The sequence below is a fragment of the Mytilus edulis genome, chromosome 4 (genome assembly GCF_963676685.1).
Source record: "Mytilus edulis chromosome 4, xbMytEdul2.2, whole genome shotgun sequence".
NCBI classification, from domain to species: domain Eukaryota; kingdom Metazoa; phylum Mollusca; class Bivalvia; order Mytilida; family Mytilidae; genus Mytilus; species Mytilus edulis.
Genome location: NC_092347.1, coordinates 31,025,950 through 31,053,022, shown reverse-complemented (window position 1 = coordinate 31,053,022; position 27,073 = coordinate 31,025,950). Strand labels below are relative to the sequence as shown.

Genomic DNA, 27,073 nt, shown 5'->3' with positions numbered 1-27,073 from the left:
AGATTTACGAAAAATGGTTAAAAATTGACTATAAAGGGCAATAACTCCTAAAGGGGTCAACTGACCATTTCCGTCATGTTGACTTATTTGTAAATCTTACTTTGCTGAACATTATTCCTGTTTACAGTTTATCTCTATCTATAATAATATTCAAGATAATAACCAAAAACAGCAAAATTTCTTTAAAATTACCAATTTAGGGGCAGTAACCCAACAACAGGTTGTCTGATTCATCTGAAAATTTCAGGGCAGATAGATCTTGACCTGATAAACAATCTTACCCCATGTCAGATTTGCTCTAAATGCTTTGGTTTTTGAGTTATAAGCCAAAAACTGCATTTGACCCCTATGTTCTATTTTTAGCAATGGCGACCATGTTTGTCGATAGATCATAACTTCGGATACAATTTACAAACTAGATACCCTAAGGAACATTCAGTTAAAGTTTGGAAGTATTTGGCCCAGTAGTTTCAGAGGAGAAGATTTTTGTAAAAGATTACTAAGATTTACGAAAAATGGTTAAAAATTGACTATAAAGGGCAATAACTCCTAAAGGGGTCAACTGACCATTTCCGTCATGTTGACTTATTTGTAAATCTTACTTTGCTGAACATTATTCCTGTTTACAGTTTATCTCTATCTATAATAATATTCAAGATAATAACCAAAAACAGCAAAATTTCTTTAAAATTACCAATTTAGGGGCAGTAACCCAACAACAGGTTGTCTGATTCATCTGAAAATTTCAGGGCAGATAGATCTTGACCTGATAAACAATCTTACCCCATGTCAGATTTGCTCTAAATGCTTTGGTTTTTGAGTTATAAGCCAAAAACTGCATTTGACCCCTATGTTCTATTTTTAGCAATGGCGACCATGTTTGTTGATAGATCATAACTTCGGATACAATTTACAAACTAGATACCCTAAGGAACATTCAGTTAAAGTTTGGAAGTATTTGGCCCAGTAGTTTCAGAGGAGAAGTTTTTTGTAAAAGATTACTAAGATTTACGAAAAATGGTTAAAAATTGACTATAAAGGGCAATAACTCCTAAAGGGGTCAACTGACCATTTCCGTCATGTTGACTTATTTGTAAATCTTACTTTGCTGAACATTATTCCTGTTTACAGTTTATCTCTATCTATAATAATATTCAAGATAATAACCAAATACAGCAAAATTTCCTTAAAATTACCAATTCAGGGACAGCAACCCAACAACGGGTTGTCTGATTCATCTGAAAATTTCAGGGCAGATAGATCTTGACCTGATAAACAATATTACCCCATGTCAGATTTGCTCTAAATGCTTTGGTTTTTGAGTTATAAGCCAAAAACTGCATTTGACCCCTATGTTCTATTTTTAGCAATGGCGACCATGTTTGTTGATAGATCAAAACTTCGGATACAATTTATAAATTAGATACCCTAAGGAACATTCAGTTAAAGTTTGAAAGTATTTGGCCCAGTAGTTTCAGAGGAGAAGATTCTTGAAATAGTTTACGACGACGACAGACGACGACAGACGACGGACGACGGACGACGACGGACGCCAAGTGATGGCATAAGCTCACTTGTCCCTTCGGGACAGGTGAGCTAAAAAACATTTTAATATCTGATATTCTTGTTATCTGGCTACCATACAATTTTAGATCACTCCCTTATTTTTATTTACAGTTTCTAAAAAGTTATGTTATTTATTAAGTCATACAGACTAAACAATTAACTCCATCACATGCTGTTTGCGCCTTAACAATCTAATGAGTTAAGCCCTGTTGAACAGATTTTTACAATTTATTCTTTTGTTTTACTGTTACATCCCTCCCCAATTAGGTTTAGCTAGTTTAACCCCCATCATATTCTGTATGTCCAAAGTCAAGAGCCTGTATTCTGTGGTTTTCATTTAATACTGTATATTCGATTTGTTTTCTTTCATTGTTTTGCACTTAAATCAGGCTATTAGTTTTCTCATTTAAATTGTTTAACATTAGTCATTTAGTAGCCTTTTATAGCTGACTATGTGGTACATTGACCTATAGTTGTTAATTTCTGTGTCAAACATTAGTCATATAGTAGCCTTTTATAGCTGACTATGTGGTACGTTGACCTATAGTTGTTAATTTCTGTGTCGTTTGGTGTCTGGGTGAGAGTTGTCTCATTAGCAGTCATACCACACCTTCTTATTTTTATATTTATATCATTTCCAAATTATAAACAGCAAACTCACTAGCCCCTTGTCCAAGGACACTGTAAATTAAATCTTTCTTTTTCTCTGACAACTGTTTATAATTCCTACATAACATGTTTTCTATGCCTTTTTCTGGAGAAACAGATTTGGAATTTTTCTCTATATTAGCTTTCCTGCTTCTCTTGGCTGGTGATAATTGTGTTTTCTTTGGTCTCATTCTATCTGTAATAAATCAATGGAAAAATGGTCTATTTCAAATAGGCAAGAAAAGCAGCTAAACTCTGAAACTTGTAATATTATTTTTGTTAAAAAAAACTTTTTTTTCCTTTCTGACATAAAAGTTTTTCCAAAACTTGTGTCCGAATCCATTATTTGAATTTTATATTACATTGTAATACTTTATTGTTTGTAATTTTTCATTAAAAAATTAATGTTTTATTATAATAAAATAAAAAATAATGAACAGAAATTCAAATGTTTTAACATGTTAAATAATACCAAAATGTATAGGTATATCTGAATGCACTGATTCAATAGTTTTACAATAACTTACTATTGACAATAACATTTTTAGGATCTATCTGAACAAACTCCTTGTCTTCATTAACCATCTCCACAGCTTCTTCCAAGTTACAGGCTTTGTATGCAGAATAGGAAGTTAGTGTAGAATTCACCTCACTGAATTTCTGTAATTCATTCTGTAATAAAAGTTCTAACATAACTTTTTTATGTCAATATTTGCAAAACATTTAAATACTAATTTGGAAAAGAAACAAACCAGGTGCTCCTCAGGGCACAGCTTTATACAACAGCAGATGTCGAACCCTGAACAATTGGGGCAAGTATGGACACAACATTCAAACTTGATACAGCTCTGAATTTGGTTTGTGATCAAATTTTTGTCATAATATATATGAGTTTCTGACACAAAACAAATGTCAAGATCTTACAAATCTATTGTGCAATATTGTGCAATTAAAGATTTCTTCTTCAAACTTTTCAAAAATTTATAATTTGAGAAATTTGGAAAAAAAATTTGAAAACTTCTACCACCCCCTTTTTTTGCAATTAGTCCAAAACCTGACATTCCTTTATACATAATTTACAAGAAGTGTAAGGGAGGTTCATCTAAACCAGTGTTGGACACAGCCAGTTGCCTGGTCACCAAATGTGACCAGAACCTGGTCGCCAAATGCGACCAGAACCTTGATTGGGCGATTAGAAATTGTCAAAAGATGGATAGTAACTGTCCCAAAAATAAATCATTGGGCGAGTGTATTATCATTCTCAAAATCGTAGTTCACTTCCATAATAAACGACCCCAACTTCAGAACACCCATTTTCGGAAATCCTCTGGTCACATCGTTAAAACGTGCAAGTGCATTAAAATATCAATATGGCGTATACAGATACATCCAAGAAGGTTTATGTATCAGGAAGGTTTGATTGAGGAATTGAGAACATCTACCGTATTTATATTGCTTTTTTTGTCATTTTTTATGACTCAACACGTAAAAAAATTTGAGTAAAATAATTGGGCTACCAATATGCATTTTGGGCCTGTGAAGTAATTTTTACACACTCCCCAAAAAAAAAATTTCGGGCCAGCCGAAGACTGTCCTACACTGTAAACATACCCAACATTGTATGTAAACTGTTTTTGAATTACCTCCCTTACACTGCTTTTAAATTGTCTTACTTGTCCATTGAGCAAAAAAACCTAGTTTTTCTCCCTTTTTTGCCCCATATTCCAAAACATTTTGAGCCATAGCCCCTGAGGTCAATACTAACAATCCCTTTTTGGTATGGAAACTTGTGGAATAATTTCAGAGAGATTCATACACTTAAACACAAGTTATTGTTTGAAAACTGCAAAAATGCTCATTTTTAGCCCACTTTTTGGCCCCTAATTACTTAACTATTGGGGCCACATACCCCAAAATCAATCCCAACCTTTCTTTAGTGGTATTGAACCTTCTGGTAAAAATTTATAGAGATCCATTCAATAAAACTAAAGTTATCGTCCAGAAACTAAATGCAACTTCAGACGACGACGACGCAGATGACGACGACATGATAGCATTATACGACGCAAAACATTTTTTGTACAATGTATATGCAAACTTATAATAAGGTCTGTTCCATCAAAATGTACATGGTACCCAGGAATGCACTTTATGAAATGGGGTAGCAACCCAATCAAAATGTCACATACATTTCCACAAAAACCTAGATGACACCCACCCATAGTAGAGATTTGGAAGTGCCTTCCCAGGATCCCATGTATGTTTAATGGAACAGCTCTAACACATTATCTCTAGCAAAGCCCTTTTTTATAAATAAAATCAGAGTTCTTTCGAGATAAACCTCAGATGTTTTGGTCACAAATATATTTTTTTCATAAGTGCAAAGCCAGATATTTTTATTTGTGAGTAAAAAACAAGATTTATCTATATAATTACTGTAATACAAAATAGTTATCGCTTAAAATGAAGTGAAAGTAATTTGACTATTTATCGCTATTTTACGAAATTTTCCTATGACTGATAATTTCCTTTCTCAATACAGTAGAGTGATATGAAAAATTATTGCTAGAAACTAAGGGCGCACATGTCTGTAGTCAATGAAATTAAAAACGCTGTCATAGTTGAAATAGCAATAAACAGATTATCATTGGTGATCTCAACAGGATTGCTTTTCTCTCTTTCACCATACCGGGTAAAGCAAGAAAATCAATTTCATTGAGATGACCAACAATAATCTATAAATATTGTACAAGATTTTGCATAAGGCAATAATTTTAACGATTTCACACAAATAATAAAAGCTTACGAGTAAAAATCTACTGTTTTCCTTGACTTCCTGATAATCCTGTATATTCCCTGCTGCTAGTACGTACATCTGGGATAACAACTGTACATGCTGTGAAAAATAAAACATAGTAAGTGTCACTCATACATTATGTGAACTTCAGCAGCAGAAGTATAAGATAGAAAGATGGGTAATTCTTTTTTCTTCAACTGACCCTCATGAAATGTATCGGCCACTAATATAGCATACACTAACCCAAACAAAAAGCCTGAAGTTAAGTTTCTTTTAGGCTTCTAACTGTTTTATTTCAAATTCATTTTCTATTGGCTTAAGGAAATTGCTTTCCTGTATAAAAGATTACTTCTAATCGAGTATTTTAGAAAATACTGACTGCTTGAATAGATTTTTTATTTGTAACAATTTTCACAGTCTATTAAACAAATCATGATTCAATAAACAGCTGCGCCATGAGCGCATGATACGCCCAACATCTAGTGTGGAAGTTTTATGCAATAATCATAAAAAGTTTCTGAGAAAGTTTTAAGCAATAACCATTTATTGTTTTTGAGACACGGCGGGACATGTGACCCCCCCCCCCCACCCCAACCCTGTTTTTGTTTTACAAATATCACTAAAATAAAATTTTGAATCAAACCAAAAAGAATACAGATCTTTAGATTAATATAACAAAGAAGTGTGTACAGTTTCAAGCAATAATCATAAATTGTTTTTGAGATACGGCGCGACATGTAAAAAAAAAACTCCCCTTTTTTACAAAGTACTCAATAACTCAAAAATAAAATTTTGAGTCATCACCAAAAGGTATACAGATCTTAAGATTAATATAACAAAGAAGTGTGTAAAGTTTTAAGCAATAATCAAAAATCGTTTTTGAGATACAGCACGACATGTAAAAACCCCCTCCCCCTTTTTTACAAAATACTCAATAACTCAAAAATGAAATTTTGAATCATCACCAAAAAGTATGCAGATCTGTAGATTAATATAACAAAGAAGTGTGTAAAGTTTTAAGCAATAATCATAAATCGTTTTTGAGATACGGCGCGACATGTAAAAAAAGCTCCTCCTTTTTTACAAAATCCTCATTAACTCAAAAATGAAATTTTGAATCATCAATAAAAAGTATACAGATATTAAGATTAATATAACTAAGAAGTGTGTAAAGTTTTAAGCAATAATCAAGAATATTTTTTGAGATATGGTGCGACATGTGAAAAAAAGCACACCCCTGTTTTAGTTACAAAGTGCCGTAACTCAAAAAGTTTAAATCTTATTTTCACCAAAAAGTATACAGATCATTTGACCATCATAAAAAACAACTATATCAAGTTTCATGAAATTTAGATAAGTCGTTCTCAAGTTACGGTGCGACATGTTTACGCCGGACAGACAGACGGACAGACAGACAGACAGACAGACGGACGGACACCGGACATTTGTATACCATAATATGTCCCGTCAAAATTTTGACGGGCGTATAAAAAGTCAGAAACTCATAATCAAAAATTAAGAAGTACTCATTTCAAACAGATTTTTCATATTAAACCTTGTTTCCTAGCTGCCATATTTATAGGACACATAAATGTGTCCCCAATAATGACCTTTCTCATTTGATGTTCTAGTTGTATCCTCTGTGATTCTGTTAGTCCTACTTCAATACTGGGACATACAGACTTGCTTGATTTCTTTGTAGATCTGTGATAAATATTCAATACAAGTTGTTTTCAGTCATGAAAAATCAAATTCAATACATTGAAATATACATAGAAAATAAACACAAAAATCACAAAGTAAAAGTCTGAAGGTAGACATGACACCCTACCAGGACACATCATTTTGACTTCAAGCCAACAAATATTCACTCTTAATTCTAAATGCTGCTTATTTGCAAAGAATCAGGAAATATCAATTTAAAAGTATCTGAACTCATGAACTCACTCACTCAAGTCATGCACCATACTGTTCAATCGGAAATTATTGCGTGCATTGATTTTGTCATTTTAGACTGAAATGCAATTTTAATGTTTGCGTTACTGAAAAAAATCCTGTTTAATTTATATACAAAATTTCAAAATGCGAGTTTAAATTATTGCGATTAAAACCTTGCAATCATTTCTCAATTTACAGTAACACAAGGCTTTGATTCAATTAGGAATGAGGACAAAACTTTTATATTTAAACCAATATGAAAATGAAATGCATGTATATAATATGTGTGTACTTTTTATGTTTTACATATGTATCTAACACTAGCTGTAATACAACAGTTAACTAATTCTTACATTTTGACTGTTTCAATAGCTCTTTTCTTTAATAGTTCTTTCTCTCCCTCTTCTAAGGTATCAGTATCTTGATAAGCTTCTAATAATTCATCCATTAATTCATTCATTTCTTTTCCTATGTAAAGCAGACAAATAATTGAAATTATTTCTTCATACCCAATTAACAGAGTCGACTAGAATCGACTGTCTTTGTATTACTTGTAATATTTTTACCCATGAAATAAATTTCTTATTTTACACTTATTACTGTAAACAAATTACTTCCTTTTTTGTTGCTGGTATTCTATTTCTATTGTATCTCTAAAAAATGTTTTAAATGAAAAAAAAGTTGCTTCATTAAATTGATCAGCATTTCTATCTAAGAGCCAATTTTCAGTTTCAAGCTTAAATGCACATGTGCAGAACAAGATTTATCTTTAACTTTAAATACCAACCAGATGCACAACACAGGGTGCAGCTTTATACGACTGCAGAGTTTGAACCCTGAATAGTTGGGGCAAGTATGGACACAACATTCAAGCTCTGAATTTGGATTGTGATTAAATTGTTGACACAACAGGTTTCTGACACAGAATGAATGTGGTCTAAGAACTTAAAGTTAAAAACTTGAAAATTTTAAATGGACATTTACCTATTATGGTCCAATATCCAAAATCTAAATACATGGTTAGATTCAGCATATATCAAAGAACTCCATATATTAAATTTTTGTTGAAATCAAACAAAGTTTAATTTTGAACCCCGATTTTGACCAACTTGAAAACTGGGCCAATAATCAAAATTCAAAATAAATGTTTAGATTCAGCATATCAAAGAACCCCAAGGATTCAATTTTTGTTTATATCAAACAAAGTTTAATTTTGGACCCCGATTTGGACCCACTTGAAAACTGGCCCCATATAAAGCAAAAATCTGAATACATTGTTAGATTCAGCATATCAAAGAACCCCAAGGATTCAATTTTTGTTGAAATCAAACAAAGTTTAATTTTGGACACCGATTTGGACCAACTTGAAAACTGGGCCCATAATAAAAAATCTAAGTACATGTTTAGATTCAGCATATCAAAGAACCCCAAGAATTCAATTTTTGTTGAAATCAAACAAATATATCAAAGAACCCCAAGAATTCAAACTAAGTTTAATTCAGGACCCTTTGGACCTAAATGTAAACCAATTTGAAAACTGGACCAAAAATTAAGAATCTACATAAACAGTTAGTTTTGGCATATCAAAGAACCCCAATTATTCAATTTTTGATAAATTAAAAAAAAGTTTAATTTTGGACCCTTTGAGTCCCTAATTCCTAAACTGTTGGGACCAAAATTACTAAAATCACTCCCCACCTTCCTTTTGTGGTCATAAACCTTGTGTTTAAATTTCATAGATTTCTATTCACTTAAACTAAAGTTATAGTTCGAAAGCCAACGACAACGACAACGACGACGCCAACGTCATACCAATATATACGACCGCAAAATTTTTTTGCAGTCCTATAAAAACGTTTTCTTGTATCTATGTATAACTTACTAGATATTTGTACAGCCCTGTCACGTCTTAAATCTTCCATATCCACATCCTCCTCCTCCACCTCGGCCAGGTAGTTATATTCTGGGTCATTCTCATCATCATTAGTATCCTCATTCTCTGTTAAAGTAAAACATGTTTTAAAAGTCTTTAATTGGGCTAATTTAAAAGATTCTTCTCAATTATTTAATGTGGGTCTCATTGGGGTCTAAACGTGACGTAGGATTGTCGATTTTTTGTAAGCGTGACACGTGAAAGTCAAATTATTGTGCCGCGAAAACGGGAAATGAAGTCTAGCGGGACACGGGAAATTACAAAATATTGAGAATTGATTACGTACAAAGTGTAATCGGGATATGGGAATCTGAAAAAACAATAAGCGGGATCCGGGATCAGAACCCCCCCAATGAGACCTGCTTTATGTCTAAATGACACCAAATTTATATTATATTTAAATCATATAACACTTCTGGACAGAGTTTCCAAATTTTCGGATGATTCTGGTCAATTCTTTTGTTAAAATGTATAATTAATTATAATCCTACAAGTCATTAAAATCAGGTTCAACATTTTAAGAAAAAATGTCCTGTACAAAGTCAGAAATATGGCAGATATTATAAAATAGTCCGTTTCTACGTATGTTGGCATTTGTTTTATGTTGCAGTTCAGATTTCTGTATTCCGTTGTTTTTCTTTTATAGTTAATGTGTTTTCCTCTGTTTTAGTTTGTGACCTGGATTTGTTTCCCGCTTATCAATTAATGACTTCTAAACAGCAGTATACTACTGTTGCCTTTATTCATTAGGTCTTATGAGAAATAAAACTTCATACTATGTTTTATGCAACAAGAATGCAGGCATTGTAATGCTATTCATACCCCTGTCAGTTTGGCCAGTTGTGGCTCTACCGCCAATGATAACTCTTTCCTAAAAAACTTAAGGATGAGAAGGTATTGATTGCTAGTTAAGAGAAAAAAATAGTCCACTAGTGATGTCATGTATCATTGACCAGTAATGAAACCTGGAATAATGAACCATCTTCCTATTCTTTGATACTTTGATAAATGAGTAGACAGAAGGAGGTAGGCACTGAGTAATTGCAATATATATATTCCCCTTATAGGTTGCATTTCTGTTAATATAGACATTGCAATTTCCCATAGAAACCTCCTTTGGGTCTTAAACTGTGCCACTTTTACAATGAAGTGTGTGCCTACTTTAGAATTTAATTTTCACAGCAACATTATCTTGTTATACCGGTAACTGTCCTTAGTTAAGACTCAATCAGATGAAACATGTAGAGATCATATCTAGGAACTAGAATGCAAACAAATAAAGTTATCTATGAATATTATATATCTCCCCAAAAGAGGTGTGTTTTGAGGAACAGCTGTATTTACAAAGTCAAAGTGCAACATTTAGAGTAGGGGTATAATTTCATGACTTTATAGATTTTGATCTTTACATACTCATTTTATTGAGCATATTAATTACTATGTATAGTGTGTCATTACAATCATCTTTAATAATCAAATGCATTAAGTTTCAGTTGTTTTTCAAAGTAATATGACCAGTAACTCACCTGGTATTTTCTGTAATCCTGTTAAGAAAGTCATCCAATCTTTATCATCACATGATGTTTCGTACATGTCCCACGTTATATCAGGCGCCACAAAGTTTGATTCTAACTCTAATAGACTGGTATCATGCAAAGAAAGTTTGGATCTGGTTCTTAAAGCAATGGTTTCCTCTTCTGCCTGTAAAATATCAAAACACTAAAATATCATAAAAATCAAGGACATTCATAATGGTGTAAAGCAAATATTTAATGTTAAATTTCAAAACATTTATGGTAATTTATGATAAATCTTAAAGCTAGATTAGCCAGTGTTAAAACAATAAAGTCCCATACTTGCAGCAAATAAAATTCCAAGTTTTAATTCATGAAAATGCATACTAGAGGCTCCCAAGATCCTGTGTCGCTCACCTGACTCCACTTATGTTTTTGAAATCATATAAAAAAACACAAGAATGCACACTCTGAAATGTCTCGCCTTCTTTACTAATCATTGATATCATGTTGATAGTCCTAAATATAAAGCTTTATTACAACTGTCATATAAACTTATGATTAACCAAGAAAACTAAAACATTGACCAATGAACCATGAAAATGAGGTCAAGGTCAGATGAACCATACCAGGCAGGCATGTACAGCTAACAATTCTTCCATGCAATAAATATAGATGACCTATTGCTTAAAGTTTAAGAAAAACAGACCAAAACACAAATTTATCACTGAGCAATGAACCGTGAAAATGAGGTCAAGGTCAAGTAATACCTGCACGACTGACATATAGATCATAAAATATTTCCATACATCAAATATAGTTGACCTATTTTATATAGTTTTAGAAAAAAAGACCAAAACTCAAAAACTAACCACTGAACCATGAAAATGAGGCCAAGGTCAGATGACACCTGCCAGTTGGACATGTACACCTTACAGTGCTTCCTAACACTGAATATACAAGACCTATTGCTTATAGTAACTGAGATATGGACTTGACCACCAAAACTTAACCTTGTTCACTGTTCCATGAAATGAGGTCGAGGTCAAGTGAAAACTGTCTGACGTGCATGAGGACCTTGCAAGGTAGGCACATACCAAATATAGTTATCCTATTACTTATAATAAGAGAGAATTCAACATTACAAAAAATCTTAACTTTTTTTTCAAGTAGTCACTAAACCATGAAAATGAGGTCAAGGACATTTGACATGTGACTGACGGAACTTCAGAACATGAGGCATCCATATACAAAGTATGAAGCATCCAGGTCTTCCACCTTTTAAATTATAAGAAGTTAGCTAACACCGCCACTGGGGCTGTAGCTTCCCCCACCGAATCACTATCCCTATGTCAAGCTTTCTGCGACAAAAGTCGCAGGCTCGACAATAAAAATCATAACAGATACTTAAATAATGATTGAGGCCAAATTTTGTTTAATATTGCATTCCATTCTGTGGTTCTCTAAAAGAAGATATTTGTATGTATTTCTCATAGGGTCCTATGTTAAAACTAATTCCCACACTGGCAGCCATCTTGGATGATGGATAAGCTACAAAGTATCAACACTTGGTCAGCATCTCATAAAAAACATTCATGCTATGTTTGGTTTTATTCCATTCAGTGGTTCTCTAGAAGAAGACTTTTGTATGCATTTCCTATAGGGTCCTATTTTAAACTAAGTCCAACAGGCCAGGTGAGCTTAAAACTGTCAAAAAGATAGCAAAAAACAATTCAAGGGCTATAACTCTATTAACCTATTAAATTCTAAAAACAACTAGATTGAGCTTTATCGTGTTATGGCGCAGATATGAAATAAAGCAAAGTTTTCCGGTTCATTGTCAAGGACCTCAAGGCCTGAACGACAAGAGTCAAAATCATCAATATCTAATTTGACCTCCATTTTGTTATATGAAATAATATATCAAAATTTGAAAATCATTGGTTGAACAGGTGACTATTAAAAGTGCTTGGAAAATATGGTATTGTTTCTATTCAATCAAGGACCATAACTCCTGATGGACAAAAGAGAAAAATAATTAATATTTTGATGTCATTGCTGTCCAATTGGTGTTTACTCCATATTTATATCTTTTTTTTCATCAGTAATTCTATCAAAGAGGGTAAGAAAGATCAACTAACAATAAGTCTACCCTATATTTACCTGCTTAGCTTTTCTGTCAGACTCTGCCATAGCCATGTGATATCTTTTACCCAGCATGCTCTTTGTTGCTGATACTGGAAGCCTTGATGGTGGACCCATAGGACTTTTCAGCTACAAAATAATATGAAGGAACTTTGTGATTTGTTCTTTTCCAGATTAATAAATCAGAACCAGTTAATCACTATGTTATAGGGTTATTGCATGAATATTGTACCGAGTAGAACTTTATATTGCACGAGCTTGAGAGTGCAATATATGTTCTACGAGGGACAATATTCTCAAATATTCATGCAATAACCCTTTTATTGTATAGCAATGTATTTGAAAGTTAAAACTGGTTTAAGCTAATATTTTGTTGTTGATGACATTCATGAATTTTAAATAATGGAATTTATTGCACGCTAACTTTTGGTTACTTTCTGTGGGAAATATTATATTGTTATGCAATAATATAAGATACTGTATAAATATTGAGCTTTAATACGGAAAATCTTACATGTTTTAAATTCAGCAGAGATCTTTGTTTAAGGCAAAAAGAAAAATCATTTCTGCCCTGCATTACCCAATAATCACAACAGTAACATTTATATTTATTCAATAAATTCTGTATACTGTAAATAATATTCATTACAGATGTCAATTTTGGTATGGTCAGTCAGAGTATTCATTTTCATATTGACTTATTTCATATTGAATACATACTATGTATTCTTTTTATTACCATATTGAATACATACTATGTATTCTTTTTATTACCATATTGAGACTTTTTATAATAAGAAATGTGTATACCATATAGATAAGTACTATCAAAATCATTTCTGTCTACAAATTATCATTACCCCATGCCTGCCTACAAATTACCATTACCCAATGCCTGCCTACAAATTATCATTACCCCAGGCCTGCCTACAAATTACCATTACCCCAGGCCTGCCTACAAATTATCAACCTATGAAGTAATGTTATCATGAAAAACATAATTTCTCCTGGTACTTACTTCATCTTCCCCTTGGACACTGGGAGTCTTGTCTAAATCTGAGAAACGACTTATTGTAGAGGATGGTGTTGCTGGCGTTGAAGGTCGTGGTGACCCCAAATCACTGACCTGGGATGAGGCTACACTCTCACTATCTTCATCACTATAACTGCCCATCTACAAATAAAAATGTTCAAATGTCATTGATTGAGTGATGCAATATTTAATACACTTGCCTTTCTTACAGTGAAAAGGGTATCATTTTGAAAAACAATTACATAACGATGGTCTCCAAAATTCAAATTAATATTTTATAGTGCAAATCTATTGTATAAAATTTTTGAACATCGCTATCTTTAGACACATTTTTTTTTGTCTTAAGATAACTACTTTTACCTCTATTTCTTTCTCACAATTATATTTGTTTTACAATGATAACTTTAATGCCTATTTTGACAATTTTTACCTCTATTTCTTTCTCAGGACTATGTTTGTTTTGTGATAACTTAACTGCTTATTTAGACTATTTTTACCTCTATTTCTTTCTCAGGATTATATTCATCATCCCCATCTTCATCATCATCAGGTAACGGAAGGTCCAAGAATGATGTCGTCAGTCTCTCTTTCTTTTTCAAAGGAGATAATGGCCAAGGATGATGTATCTGTGGAATAAATTCAAAGTTCCATAACAAGTATAATACATTTTCATTTTAAAAGTACATAATATAGTATTTAGAGAAAAGTGAGAATATTTCCAAACAGACCATCAAAGAACTAAGCTACAACATCTTGTTTAACAATAGAAGTCTGGATACTGTGGATTCATTCAATTTCGTGTATACCAACATTAGTGGCTGTAGGAAAAATTGTGTTTTGGTGAAAATTAAATTTTGTGGTTTTGCAAAAGTCTTCATACAAACCAAGGCTTCCAAAACAGTCATATATTGCGGACAATTGTATAATGTCCGGTAAAAGTCTGACTGGGCAAAGCATGAAAAGGTCATCTACTTTTTAGTTTTCAAGGCTTTTCGGTCATTTTATCATAATTCACGATCTTTTTGACCCAACCTTTTGCCTTTAACAGACACATAGATGCCAACCCCCTTTTGACACAATCAGTAACAAACTATCAAATTTTCCGTATTTTTGAAAAGTTTTCAGTAATCATTCATAAACGTGCATTTACCAATAAAAATTACTGACGAGTGGTTGCAAAGTGATGTACACTAAAATTTGTCATTTAACATGTTGTCTGTAGTATGTATTCCATTCATTAATTGTTCAGATGTTCTCGACTCAAACATTTTTGTTTTGTCAAGGAGAAGTAGAGAAAGGGGGAAAGCTACTTAATAAAATGCAAGTTTGCCTCTTCGGAAGTCAGTTAGTTACCCAACAATAGGTTGATAACTCCCGAGAAACCGGAAACATTACATTGGCATTTCCTAAATACTGGACCAGGACGGAAAAGTAATGATAAAAATCCGCGTTTTACAAAATTGAACGTCGATGATTGGGAATCCGTAACTATTCAACTTTGACCGTAATAGCGTAGTTTTTATCGCAAAATCGGAAAAACTACGGAAAAATCGTAATGGTTGGCATCTATGCAGACACATATTTCCGGTCATAAAAGTGACATGATGATTAATTACTATCAAAAGAACCCCATCTTCAATATTTTAATCAAGGCTAATTAGTTGTTGGACAGCTGAAAACTACCTGTTCAGGTGACAGGTGAACTATTTTCAGTACCAGACATCGTATAGATTAATCGGTCTATTCACAATTATTTCCGTACATTTCAGTGGTCTGTATCTAATTGATTTAGTCCAAATGATTAAAATTATAATAAATCATTTATAAACATGATTTGATCATGTTGATGAAACATTTTAAAAGTTTTTAAATGAAAAAATTGGCAGAACTACATTGTATGAACAGGAACAAGTGTGTGCATGTGCACAGGTGGGAAATTTAATTATGCATCCTACATTTCTTTAAAAATGCTAAAATTATCATTGATACCCTTATCTAACGTTCATTTCATATATTTTGTTGAAGAAATAACGTGGAAAGAGCTTCTTCGCTCAGTCATGCTTTGTAAACTACACAGATTTTACGTATCTTTTATGGTCCATGTTTTACCATTGTCAAGTCAACATCCAGTTCCGGAAAATGTGACTTCAAAAACAATATCAAAACACAGATTGATTATTTATCACAGAAATAATATTGAAAAATCCTCTTTTTTTATGTTTAACTTACTGTTCCATCTTTTTCCAGGACTTCTTTGAACTTTGACCTGGTCATTTTTGGTTCATATGTTGCAGGGACTAACAATGATTCTGAGTCTTCCTCAGCCATATCATGTAAGGTATTCTTTACCATGGCAACCACATCTTCATTAGTTATTACTTGCTGTAATAGAGTAATGTAAAAATGCAATATTGTCTGCAGAAGCATTTAACGTTGCACAAATGAAAATTCTTTAAACTTATGAATAAATATTTTTTGGTTTTGTTTTAGTGAGTTGCTGTCACATTATTGTATACTCAACATTCATCACAAAGTTTGAATCAAAGAGAAAACAAAGAAAAAATGACATTCTGTTTTACTAAATGACTTTACCTTGTTGTGTGTGGTATTATATCATATGCCAAAGTCCTGTTATGTTTCCATCTGATAACCAAATGAACTTTATAAAAAGAGACAACCAAGCATTTGTGATTTAATTCACTAAATAAACAATCTATTTAGATTTTCAACAATTAAGAGTTTGACACATTGTATAGAAACCTGTCTAATTTTGAATACTGTATTCTGACCTCTAGATATATTTTGGTTTTTGACATTTTGTGTTGTTATAGTTGATTTCTGACCAACATCTTGTTTCATTCCATAATCAATTGTATGAGAAAGTAAGGAATGCACCTACTTTTAATATCTAAAGGAAATAAGGTAGAAATAACTACTTTTTACCCTACGAAATATTACACTGTACTTTAGAATACATTCTTCAAAGCATTGAAACATATATAAAATGCCTCATCTACGACCCGATTCACAAAAATACCTGATATACAGCATGCACAGTAATGTATTAAATTCTGAATAAAAATGAATAGGAGGGGATAGTGAGAAAATGTTTCCTACATGTATCTACCAGCAAACATTTGATTTTGTATAGCCCTAAACTGATAATCCCCTTACATGTAATATATTCTTGACATTGACAACAGTAAGATTTTGTCTTGAAGCATTTTCTTCTAAAGCCTTGTCTATTTCATTATCTGAACTATCATCAATTATTTTCCAATTATCATCTGATGAGTCGTCCTCAGAAGTATCAGCTTCAGCACCACTAGAGTTATGGCCCTTGTCAGGAGATTTCTCTGCAAATCCAATAGAGCGTCTAACTCTCTTTGGTTTTCTTGGTTTGATTTTTCTGAAATAAAAATATTTATCTTTGATTATAATAGTTATGAGGTACATGTCAATAACAACACGCATAGCTAACCAAAATGCAGTAATGGATATAAAGCTGAATATCTATATTACAGTGAACAAAAGGCGGTCTCGATTTATGTTCCATAAACCAGAACAATTTATTCAGAATGTTTACTGCTGTGCAAAAAATTAAAAATTCTTTGTTTTGTTCCTTTTTGATTTATTTCTACTTTGTTAAAAGTTACCATAAATAGTTGCAATTTTTTTATACATGTCAAGTATGAGTAAAACAATGAAACATTGCATAATTTAACCATCGCTTGCATCTGTCTTTAGCGATTCATTACAATATTACTATTACCATTTCATCAAAAGGAAACAGTGCTATACTTTAAGCTGCATTTAGTGTCACAAAGTATTACATTAAAATTATATTTCTCTACTGTTTGTTGCCAATTGCAATAATACATTTTTATAGTAATAATACTGAAACATTTTAAATATATACATTGTACAACTATATAGTGTCATTAACCAATCAAATATACATACTGTGGGCTTCTTTTGATTCCTCTATTGTGAAGCTTTAGAAATTGCTTAACAGGTGATCTGAATTCTTTTCTCTTTCCTGCTAGATCATAATGCTTCCTGGCCAGGTCCTGTCTTTTCTGTTTGTTAGATTTGTGAATGGGTGTAGCTAATTCTCCACTCTCATTATTTAAAAAGTTCAGCTGTTCTTTAATGAAGTCAAGGTTATCCTCATCAGTGTTGTGAGAACTGGACATGCTAGAAGTTGATGGTTTAGGAGGAGGTTGACTTGGTGGAGTAAACAAGAATTCTTTTGAAGTCTGAGGTGGTGTTTCTGATGATGTGGACAACTGAGGAGGGGTTGCTGATGATATGGTCACTTGGGGAGAAGTTTCCAATGATATTGACACCTGATGTTGGGTACCAATAGTTGGAGATGATGAATTAGATACATCTTTTAGTGGTGTATCAGCTTTGCTATCTTCTTCTAACATTTCAGATTTCTTTCCGATTTTTTCTTCTCCACCATCCCGAACAATATTGACACTTTTATCAGATGACATCTTTGATTGCTACTAAAAACTACACCACTTATTTGTAATTGTCATCTGTGTGACTGAAAAGGAAAAAATAGATGTACATGTTTTTATTAAGTGGCTCTTTATTAATGGTGATACAATGTACATCTTTTTGCCAAGAAGATTAATGATCCTCGTGTTCTTTTGACAGGAAACTAAACTGGAAGTTGATGTTGAAAAATTTATGTAATGCATAGATGAATATTTTTGTCGACTGATAACTATTTTTTTTAAATTAAATGTCTTTCCAGGGCTCACACTTCAGAATCATAGGGAGAAGTGACTTCTCTTTTTGAAATTGAGATGGAGAAGTGGTGAGATTTGAAAGAGAAGTGCTTGTTCGCTTGCAGCGCTACAATGTTTGGTTAAAATTACAAGTAAAGTAACTGTTGTTTAATTTTATCATATCTAGTTGCACAATCATATGAGTCCTATTGTCAGAAAAAAACAATTAAATATCTGGCAATAATAAAAAAACATTTTTTGTTATATCAAAAAGGAATTTAAAAAACTACTCTGTTATCATGTTCATGAAATTAAGTATTTCTCATTAAATGATTAAAAAGATATATAAATTTAACAGTTACGCTTGGACATAATATAATTCTATTAGTGTAATAGTTCCAGAGTTGAGCAACTTTAACTTATAAATTGAAACAATGTATATACATGGAAATATATACATTAATCAAGAAGATCTAACCAAAATTATGTTAATGCATGTAGAATGCGTAATTTGTCCTTTTGGGATCAATTTTTGTCTGTCAGCAGTGCCAATGCCATTCATGTGTCAGTAGTCATTATCGCAAGAATCTGGATTTTGGTCATAGCGGGTCCGTTTCCGATGAAATCCTGACTCTGCTCCATAATTGTTGTCATATGCCCAATAATTTAAATGGCGGCCGCAGACGAAGAAAAATTTACAAAATAAATAATGTTTGACATGCTATTTGGAAAGGAATATAACGTTTTTAATGCAATACATGGATAACAAATTTACTTCAGGCAAATTTCATCAAGTTCTAATGAAGTAACAACTTATCTTGCCGAAAGTTAGAATGATTTGAAAATGATTTCGAGTAACAAGTACCGAAGTGATAAAAATTGTTTTTATCAATTTATGAAATAACATGCCACCAACTTTAAAATCAATGCTTTAACATCTTTTCTAAAGAAAATAAATTGTTAATGCCTTGAATTTCTTTACTTTTTAATGGAAAATTGCTGTTTAGTCGACTTGGTAAAAATTGGTGAATATTGCCGATGAGGAGAGCGACTGAAAGCGAGTACTGTAAACAACAGGGCAACTTGTTTTTGCTTTTGAGGGTCGGGCAAAGTGAAGTGACGGAGGGGAAAGTGACTTCTTCGACCTAGTTGCCTGGTAGCGTGAGCCCTGGTCTTTCATATCGAAAATATATAAGGCCAACCTTAAAAATATGTTTGTTTTTAACAACTGTACCTTCAGACTGAAGGGTACATGTAGGTAGGCATGAAAAATATTTTATTTTATCAATAGGGCATACTTTAGGCTGCTGTCAAATTGTTTAACCACTGATGTATATGCATTGACATGTGAACATGAAATATTTTACAATAAAGTTTATGTCTGCATTTCCTGATTATTTGTATAAATTAACAAATTTTGTATGTTTATTAGCGTATAATTCATGGTCAGTTTATATGTTTTTGTACGTCATATAATTCCTACTATGCTGCATTGCATGCTTTTTCAATGGAATTTGTGACGTCGCATTGCATTCTTAAAAGAACCTTAACCAATGACTGGCATGAGATGAGGATATGTGCAGAGGGGCATAAAGCAGAAGTATTTGCTTGGTAAAACGCCAAATAACAATAGCATTTCAAGATGAAGGAACAATTAAAAATGTCTTGCACATTGATCTTTTCACTGATTTCACGAACACAGTGAATAATAAACCTTTTTCAGGGCGATTTAAAGATTCATTTATCCCTGAACCCCCTGATCCTGTGCCTAACAAATTAACCAATAAGTACCGTGTGAAAATATGAACGGAAAAATTTAGCAGTCAGGGGACTTACTGAAATAAGTGATTTTTAAATCACTTATTTGAGTAGCAAATTCGAAGTTTTGTCACAAATTGTGATTTTGTAGTTTTACCAAAATTTTAAACACATAGGTTTAAAAATTATCTTTTTATTAGTAAAATTGAAAAAAAACATTTTTTTGCTTCTTTTAAGTATCAAGGTTTATGCCTTTGATGCTGTCATTTAGCTGCAAATTCTATTTTAGTTGAAAAAAATGCTATAATAATGGCTTTACATAATGAACTGATACTTGCTTAAGGTGGTTCGTGGGTACAATAATTTCAGCAAAATATTAAACCTTTATTTTTGCATTACAAAATTTATTTAATACCCTATAAGTTATTACTTTATGATATGGTACAAAAATCAACCCATAAAAATCGATTCTGTTTGGCCCCAGATGACTTCTAAAATGTTTATATCATTGAAAAAGCTCCAAATTATCTCCCTCTGGTGCAAAAATGCCATCTTTTGGCATTAAATTTGAAATATCTTTTTTAACTCATCAGTGACCTATATTTTTTTTTATTGTTTTAAAATAAGCTTTACATAAACTAAATAATTGTAAAATTTAAGCGATTTCTGTAATTAGGTTATTTTTTTATTTCGATATTACCTCTATTTCTCCTATTAGTTCAACAGAAAAAAAGGACATTAACAAAAATGTATGCTTCTTCCGAAGGCAGATTGTGAGCTTAAATGAATGGTGACCCCACTTTTTTATTTCATTTTTCTTTAAGTATACGATAAAGTTTGTTTATAAAAAAATATAGCGAAATCCTATATTAGAAAAAAAAAAAGATTTATACCCAGGAGCCCCAACAGATTTTTCCCAGCAGTGGGAGTATTTTTCCTGTAAAGTTCAAGGTTTCATCTTTCAGATTATGTAATAAAATTCTACTGTTTCGCGATAAAAATTTCACTGTTCACTATTGATATTAGTGGAGGTTATTAAAATAATGATACTTAAAGAAGTGATTTTTGGGAATGAAATTGAGGTATGATACTTAAAGAAGTGATTTTTATCCTAGATTCAGTACAAGGTCATCACCTGAAATGACCTGGTCATCCTAGACAACACAGATGTTGGTTCTGATAAGTTTAGAAACATAATTAGTCCCTGGATCATTAGTGTTCTATATTTAAAGCTACAGTAAAATTAAATCACTTCTTCTAGTGATTATTTTGTACTACTTAAATAGGTGATTATTAAAGAAAGACAACTCTTACTTTCAACCTTTATGGAAATAATGTTACTTGAATCAGTGATTTAGAAAATCACTCATTTAAGTAAGTCCCCTGACTGTTTAGTACCAGGATGAAATAATCCAGCACAAAGAGAACAGTTGTGTCATAATATTGACATTAGGAACAGGATCAGGATAAAAATGGCAAAACACATTGCACGAAAATAACCCATTACCGCCCTCGGTGCAGTGCCGGTAGTCAAGTCTCAAGAAATAAAAGTTCCCTTTAACAGGTTGGGAACAAACCCTCTATATGGTAATTATACCTGTATAGAGGGATAATCCTTCTATAGAGGGGTAAAATTATCCCTCTATAGAGGGATATTTTTGTTTAGACTGGATTTAAATCAATATAGGGCAGAATGGCATTCTCTACTTATTATGGCAGTAACCTGGAACAGTTGATGCACCAATTGATGTACTTAATTTAATATGCCCAGTTTGATGTTTATCTGACTAAATATAAAATCTATTGTTCACCATGATTGAAAGCTGTGATGATCAGATAAATTCTACTCACTTATGCCTCACTGAACAGAATTTCTATTGTTAGATTTAACATGAAATTTAAAGGTCAACTATTCCTTTTGTTGTTGATCAGGTGTTCAGATAGGTTTACAATAGATTGCAAGTTTTGTCACTTTATCAGAAAACTGGTTATCACAATTTTTAGTAAAGTGCATATGTTGATGCATATAATGCTAGAGATAATAGCCAATATAACTAGAAAATGCCATTCTGCCCTTATTTGCTTTAAATCCAGTGCAGGCAAAAATACCCATCTATAGAGGGATAATTTTATCCCTCTAAAGAAGGATTATCCCTCTATAGAGATATAATCACCATACAGGGGGTTTGTTCCCAACCTGTTTAACATATTATTAGTTGGCAGTGTCTGCGCGTACACGCATACGGGTACCAATAGCCAAATTCCCGTTCTAGGCTACGCGTACCCACATCTGGTTTTATAACAAAATGCCTTCGGATCGGGAATGAAACGTGAAATATATACGGAATTTGTTGCAATTAGTGAATAAATAGATTAAAACTACTCAGAATTTTTATAAATATACACATATATATATATAGGTAAGTGAACAGTTTTTTCTCAGTTGGCATGGTTAGTAAATATTCTTAAAATGAGGGGGGATAGGAGGGGTCTTGATCCCGAAATCCCGGACTTGAAAAAACGAAATCCTGAGGTCTTGAATTTAAATAAAGCAAATCCCGACATCCCGAAATCCGAAAAAAAGGATTCCCGGATCCCGAAAGGGTCAATCCCGAAATCCCGAGCTGAAAAACAACCGATCCTGCAGTCCCGATAAAGGTCCTATCCCCCCTCTAAAATGAAAGAAAATATTTTACCACTGAAGCTTGGAAACAACTAAAAATCAAGATCACGTAAAGAAGGGAAACATGCGACTGGATATGTATATAGTGTAAAAAAAAAACCTACACGATCAGGACTCTTTGACATGTGATTGCTGTTTAGACTGGCAACATTTGAAATGTACAGGGTTGAAATCTGTGCCAAAACAATCATTGGATATATAAAAATTTGTTCCAAATCTTTATTAGTACATGAATCTTTTATAATTGGTTTAATTTGATATAATTACTTGCTTCTTTAATTTTTATAAACTCATTGAGTCAAGCTTTAATTTTAGTAGTTTTATATATTTTAAAATTTCAGTTTCTGTTTTACATTTTACTAAAAGATTATTCTAAAATATCATATGGGTATATTTTTAAATTATCAAAATTTTATTCTTTAAATTTTCATTTAAATTTTATAATAGTATTAATTTCTATCATGTTTTTCTTATACAGGGACTGTACAGTTTCATTTTCCATCATTGTGCATTTAATTTTGCAATGTTTATTATGTATCATTATTTAATAAATTATACAATTTGAAAATATAATTTTTCATACTCTTCACTCGTTCTACACGAAATCCCCATATTATCGATTATTTCCATATATATTTCACGTTTCATTCCCGATCTGATGGCATTTTAATAGAAAACTGAATGTGGGTACGCGCAGCCAAGACCGGCAATTTGACTATTCGTACCCGCATGCGGGTACGCACAGACACTGCCTTATTAGTTCCAACTGTCCAATAGGAACAGATATAATAGCATTGTTTCATGATAACTGGTTGATAATACGTAAAATGAGACACATTCTCACAATAAAAAGGTTATTTTTGACCTGTTGAAGAGTTTGGCATGGATGTAGAAAAAAAAATTATTTTGTAAACAAACCAGACGCTGTGTTTTGAAAGGGGAATTTTGATTCAGTGTAAACGCCTCGGGTTGTGTGCCGTTCTTATATTATTGCCCGAATAATTTGAAATCACCTTTACCCATTGTTGTCTTAATGATATTGAATATATGCTTTCATTACTGCACTTCTGGTAATCAGTCGGAAACTTCAGTTAAATTTTCCAGAAAATGCGCCATTTTCAGATACAGGGGAAATAACTCTAACCAATGAAAATCTGATATGTCTAAGTACCAATTAGTTTTTTTTAATTTCTCGATGGCCCATAAAGGGCATAAAATCAGTTACAATTGATTGACATAATTGGTAATTACAACAATACATATCACAGTGTACATGTAAATGTATATTTAGTATGTTACAATTGGTCAGAAGCAGAGCCAACAACAATATTATAAAAGAATAAAGTGATATTAATTAATAAATTATACAACTTAGTATCTAATCATGAATAACGTTATCTTTTCATATCCGAGTGCGTCAGACACAAAGATATGAGACGACTACACAACAACTGATTAACATAAGAAAAAAACATAGTTATTTTTTTCTATAAAAGAGCAATGACCAACCGTACACCCGAGAAAAAAAAAGATAAAATATCTTTTCACATCTTTGACCTTTAGTACTTAATTGTTCTCAGTGACAAATATTTTTTCAGTGCTTTTACCTGTAACTAGTTCCTTATAAACTCATGATTATAAACTATTATCAAAGAAATTATCATAAGCCTCTGTAATGAAAAAAAAATATCTCGGCAAACAAAACTTTTCCTATTTGATTAAATGGTTACTATATACTATATATAAAAATATTAATTTTCGCGAACCATTTAGGTCACGGAAATTCCAAAATATGGCATCAGTAAGGAGAGTTGTGCAAATAATGTGAATACACAGAACCCCCATCCAAATTATCTCCAGCTAAAAGTATTCATCTTTTTCTATTTTATATGTACTAACAATGTTCCATTTTTCTATAATTTCGATTAAAATATTCCAAAGTCTGAGTAAAATTAGATAGAATGCCCCAAATAAACATTGTCTGATTGGTTGAAGTACTGTGGCGTCGATGCTTAGCATAATAAGCCTCGATGTAAAGCACACGCTTCACAGGAAGAAGGAGAGTTTTACAAATAATGTGAATACACAGATCCTCCATCCTATTTTTATTTTGATGGAAATGTTGCAGTGTTCATCATTTCTGTTTTGATTCTGCTCACAAAATTCCATTTTTTCTATAATTCCGATTTAGATATGTGGAACCCGCAATAAAAATAGATGGCCTCAATCACGTGGTTTCAATGATTTAATAGCAACGCAAAAAATTCCATTAATCATGTTGTACTTTGTTACCAATCGGAACCACTCGGCCTTTCTGGTTGCACGAAGTGAATAGCCGAGTAGTTCCGATTGACGATTGTTACATAAGCCGAATCACACATACGATCTTTGCGCTCAAATGTAGTTCTTGGTGAAGTATACAGGTAACTTCGTTTACGAAAATTTATACACACTTTTTCATTAACATATTATCAGACTTTTGCATATTCACGTATTTTTTATGCTGAACTGTAGTCGAATTCAATTCTATACATTTTTTTTTACGTGAAGCAGTAGGAGTAAGAATATTTTTTCGCGCCAATTTAAGCAGTTTCATCACGAAGAACAAAATTATTTATTGTTATTTTCGTGAAATTTTAGTCATATAGTTTATCAATTAGAGAATTTTTTGTAAGTATTACTTATTCATGTTAAGGTTCTACTGATGTGCTTCTCTAGACCTTTTTGACGGTCCGTTTTATCCCATTTATGAGGGGGGATAGGACCTTTATCGGGACTCCGGGATCGGGTGTTTTTAAGCTCGGGATTTCGGGATTGACCCTTTCGGGATCCGGGAATTCTTCCTTCGAATTTCGGGACCTCGGGATTTCGTGTTTTATAAGCCCGGGATTTCGGGATTTCGTGTTTTTAAGCCCGGGATTTCGGGATCAGGACCCGTCCTACCCTCCCTCATTTATCTCAATACTATCTCCGATGACAGAAATGTCAACTCGACCTATTCGTGTCGAAAGTGAAAATCCATCTATTTGATAAAATAATTTTTTCTTCAACGGTTCATGCATTATTTTTGTATTATTTGATAACCAATCACATTCACGTTGCATGTTTGCATGAAAATGGTTATGTATTGGTGAATTGTAAGGGCGATGCAACATGCGAGGTCAGTGCGCGATCACGTGACATTATTATTTGTAAACAAACATGCTCCCCGTGTAACACGTGTCTGGATTATCCTTTCAAAGTGTTGTGAATTTTTCAATCACTATTTTATGATATATTTCTTTTTGTTTTTAGGTTTGCATATTAGTAGTCCAAGTGAATTAGACATAGTTCTGAGTCGTGTGTGTTTTTTTTTTTATTGAATTAGAAGGTAAGTCTACATAAGTTATATTTAACTTAAGTTTAAAAAGATGACTCCACTTTCACTCTATATTTAAAACCCGCATACTAATTTAAACAGCATTTGCTCTGCTTGAATGTTAATTTGCCCCTTCCCCGTCATTTCCCAGTGACGGATCCAGGAATTTTCATATGTGGGGGCCCACTGACTGACCTTAGAGGGGGCCCGCTCCAGTCACGCTTCAGTGATTCCTTATATAAGCAACCAAATTTTTTCCCAAAAAGGGGGGCCGGGCCCCCCTCTAAATCCGCCTCTGTTTCCCTTTTAAATTTGCGCAAAAGTCATACTTTCAGTCCATTTCGTTAACGTCTGATTTGTGATTTTACCATCTTAACTGCAATTTTCATATTGAACACATTTGACCATTCAGTATGAGTTCCCAAGTTTTTGACTTATATGAAGGAGGCTTTAGGTCATGTTTTCCTAAACACCTATATAAAACCCGCATACTAATTTAAACAGCATTTGCTCTGCTTGAATGTTAATTTGCCCCTTCCCCGTCATTTCCCAGTGACGGATCCAGGAATTTTCATATGTGGGGGCCCGCTCCAGTCACGCTGCAGTGATTCCTTATATAAGCAACCAAATTTTTTCCCAAAAAGGGGGGGCCGGGCCCCCCTCTAAATCCGCCTCTGTTTCCCTTTTAAATTTGCGCAAAAGTCATACTTTCAGTCCATTTCGTTAACGGCTGATTTGTGATTTTACCATCTTAACTGCAATTTTCATATTGAACACATTTGACCATTCAGTATGAGTTCCCAAGTTTTTGACTTATATGAAGGAGGCTTTAGGTCATGTTTTCCTAAACACCTTATTGCTATTTGTCTGTCTGGATTGTTATACCCATAAAATCAGATAGTGATGAATATGCAAGTTTTCAACAATCCCAGAAAATACACCTTATTGCTATTTAGTC

The 27,073-nt window shown here is 32.7% G+C and overlaps 1 protein-coding gene across 2 annotated transcripts in view; it reads right to left on the bottom strand.

Moving 5' to 3' along the window:
- Positions 1–23,918, bottom strand: part of LOC139519425 (GON-4-like protein) — an 88,925-nt gene extending 65,007 nt beyond the window's left edge. Inside the window, exons 1-14 of one of the 2 annotated variants that reach the window (XM_071311517.1) lie at positions 23,777–23,918; positions 17,538–18,129; positions 16,749–16,983; positions 15,804–15,956; positions 14,072–14,200; positions 13,560–13,715; positions 12,560–12,670; positions 10,409–10,583; positions 8,832–8,948; positions 7,303–7,417; positions 6,622–6,715; positions 5,021–5,110; positions 2,742–2,886; positions 2,228–2,410 (exon numbers count right to left, since the gene is read on the bottom strand). In XM_071311517.1, the coding sequence (XP_071167618.1) occupies positions 2,228–2,410; positions 2,742–2,886; positions 5,021–5,110; positions 6,622–6,715; positions 7,303–7,417; positions 8,832–8,948; positions 10,409–10,583; positions 12,560–12,670; positions 13,560–13,715; positions 14,072–14,200; positions 15,804–15,956; positions 16,749–16,983; positions 17,538–18,076 (2,242 nt within the window). In that variant the 5' untranslated portion in view covers positions 18,077–18,129; positions 23,777–23,918. Of the gene's footprint in view, positions 1–2,227; positions 2,411–2,741; positions 2,887–5,020; positions 5,111–6,621; positions 6,716–7,302; positions 7,418–8,831; positions 8,949–10,408; positions 10,584–12,559; positions 12,671–13,559; positions 13,716–14,071; positions 14,201–15,803; positions 15,957–16,748; positions 16,984–17,537; positions 18,130–23,770 lie in introns of both variants that reach the window. The other variant, XM_071311518.1, reaches the window with a different exon arrangement.
- Between the last annotated feature and the right edge of the window lie 3,155 nt (positions 23,919–27,073).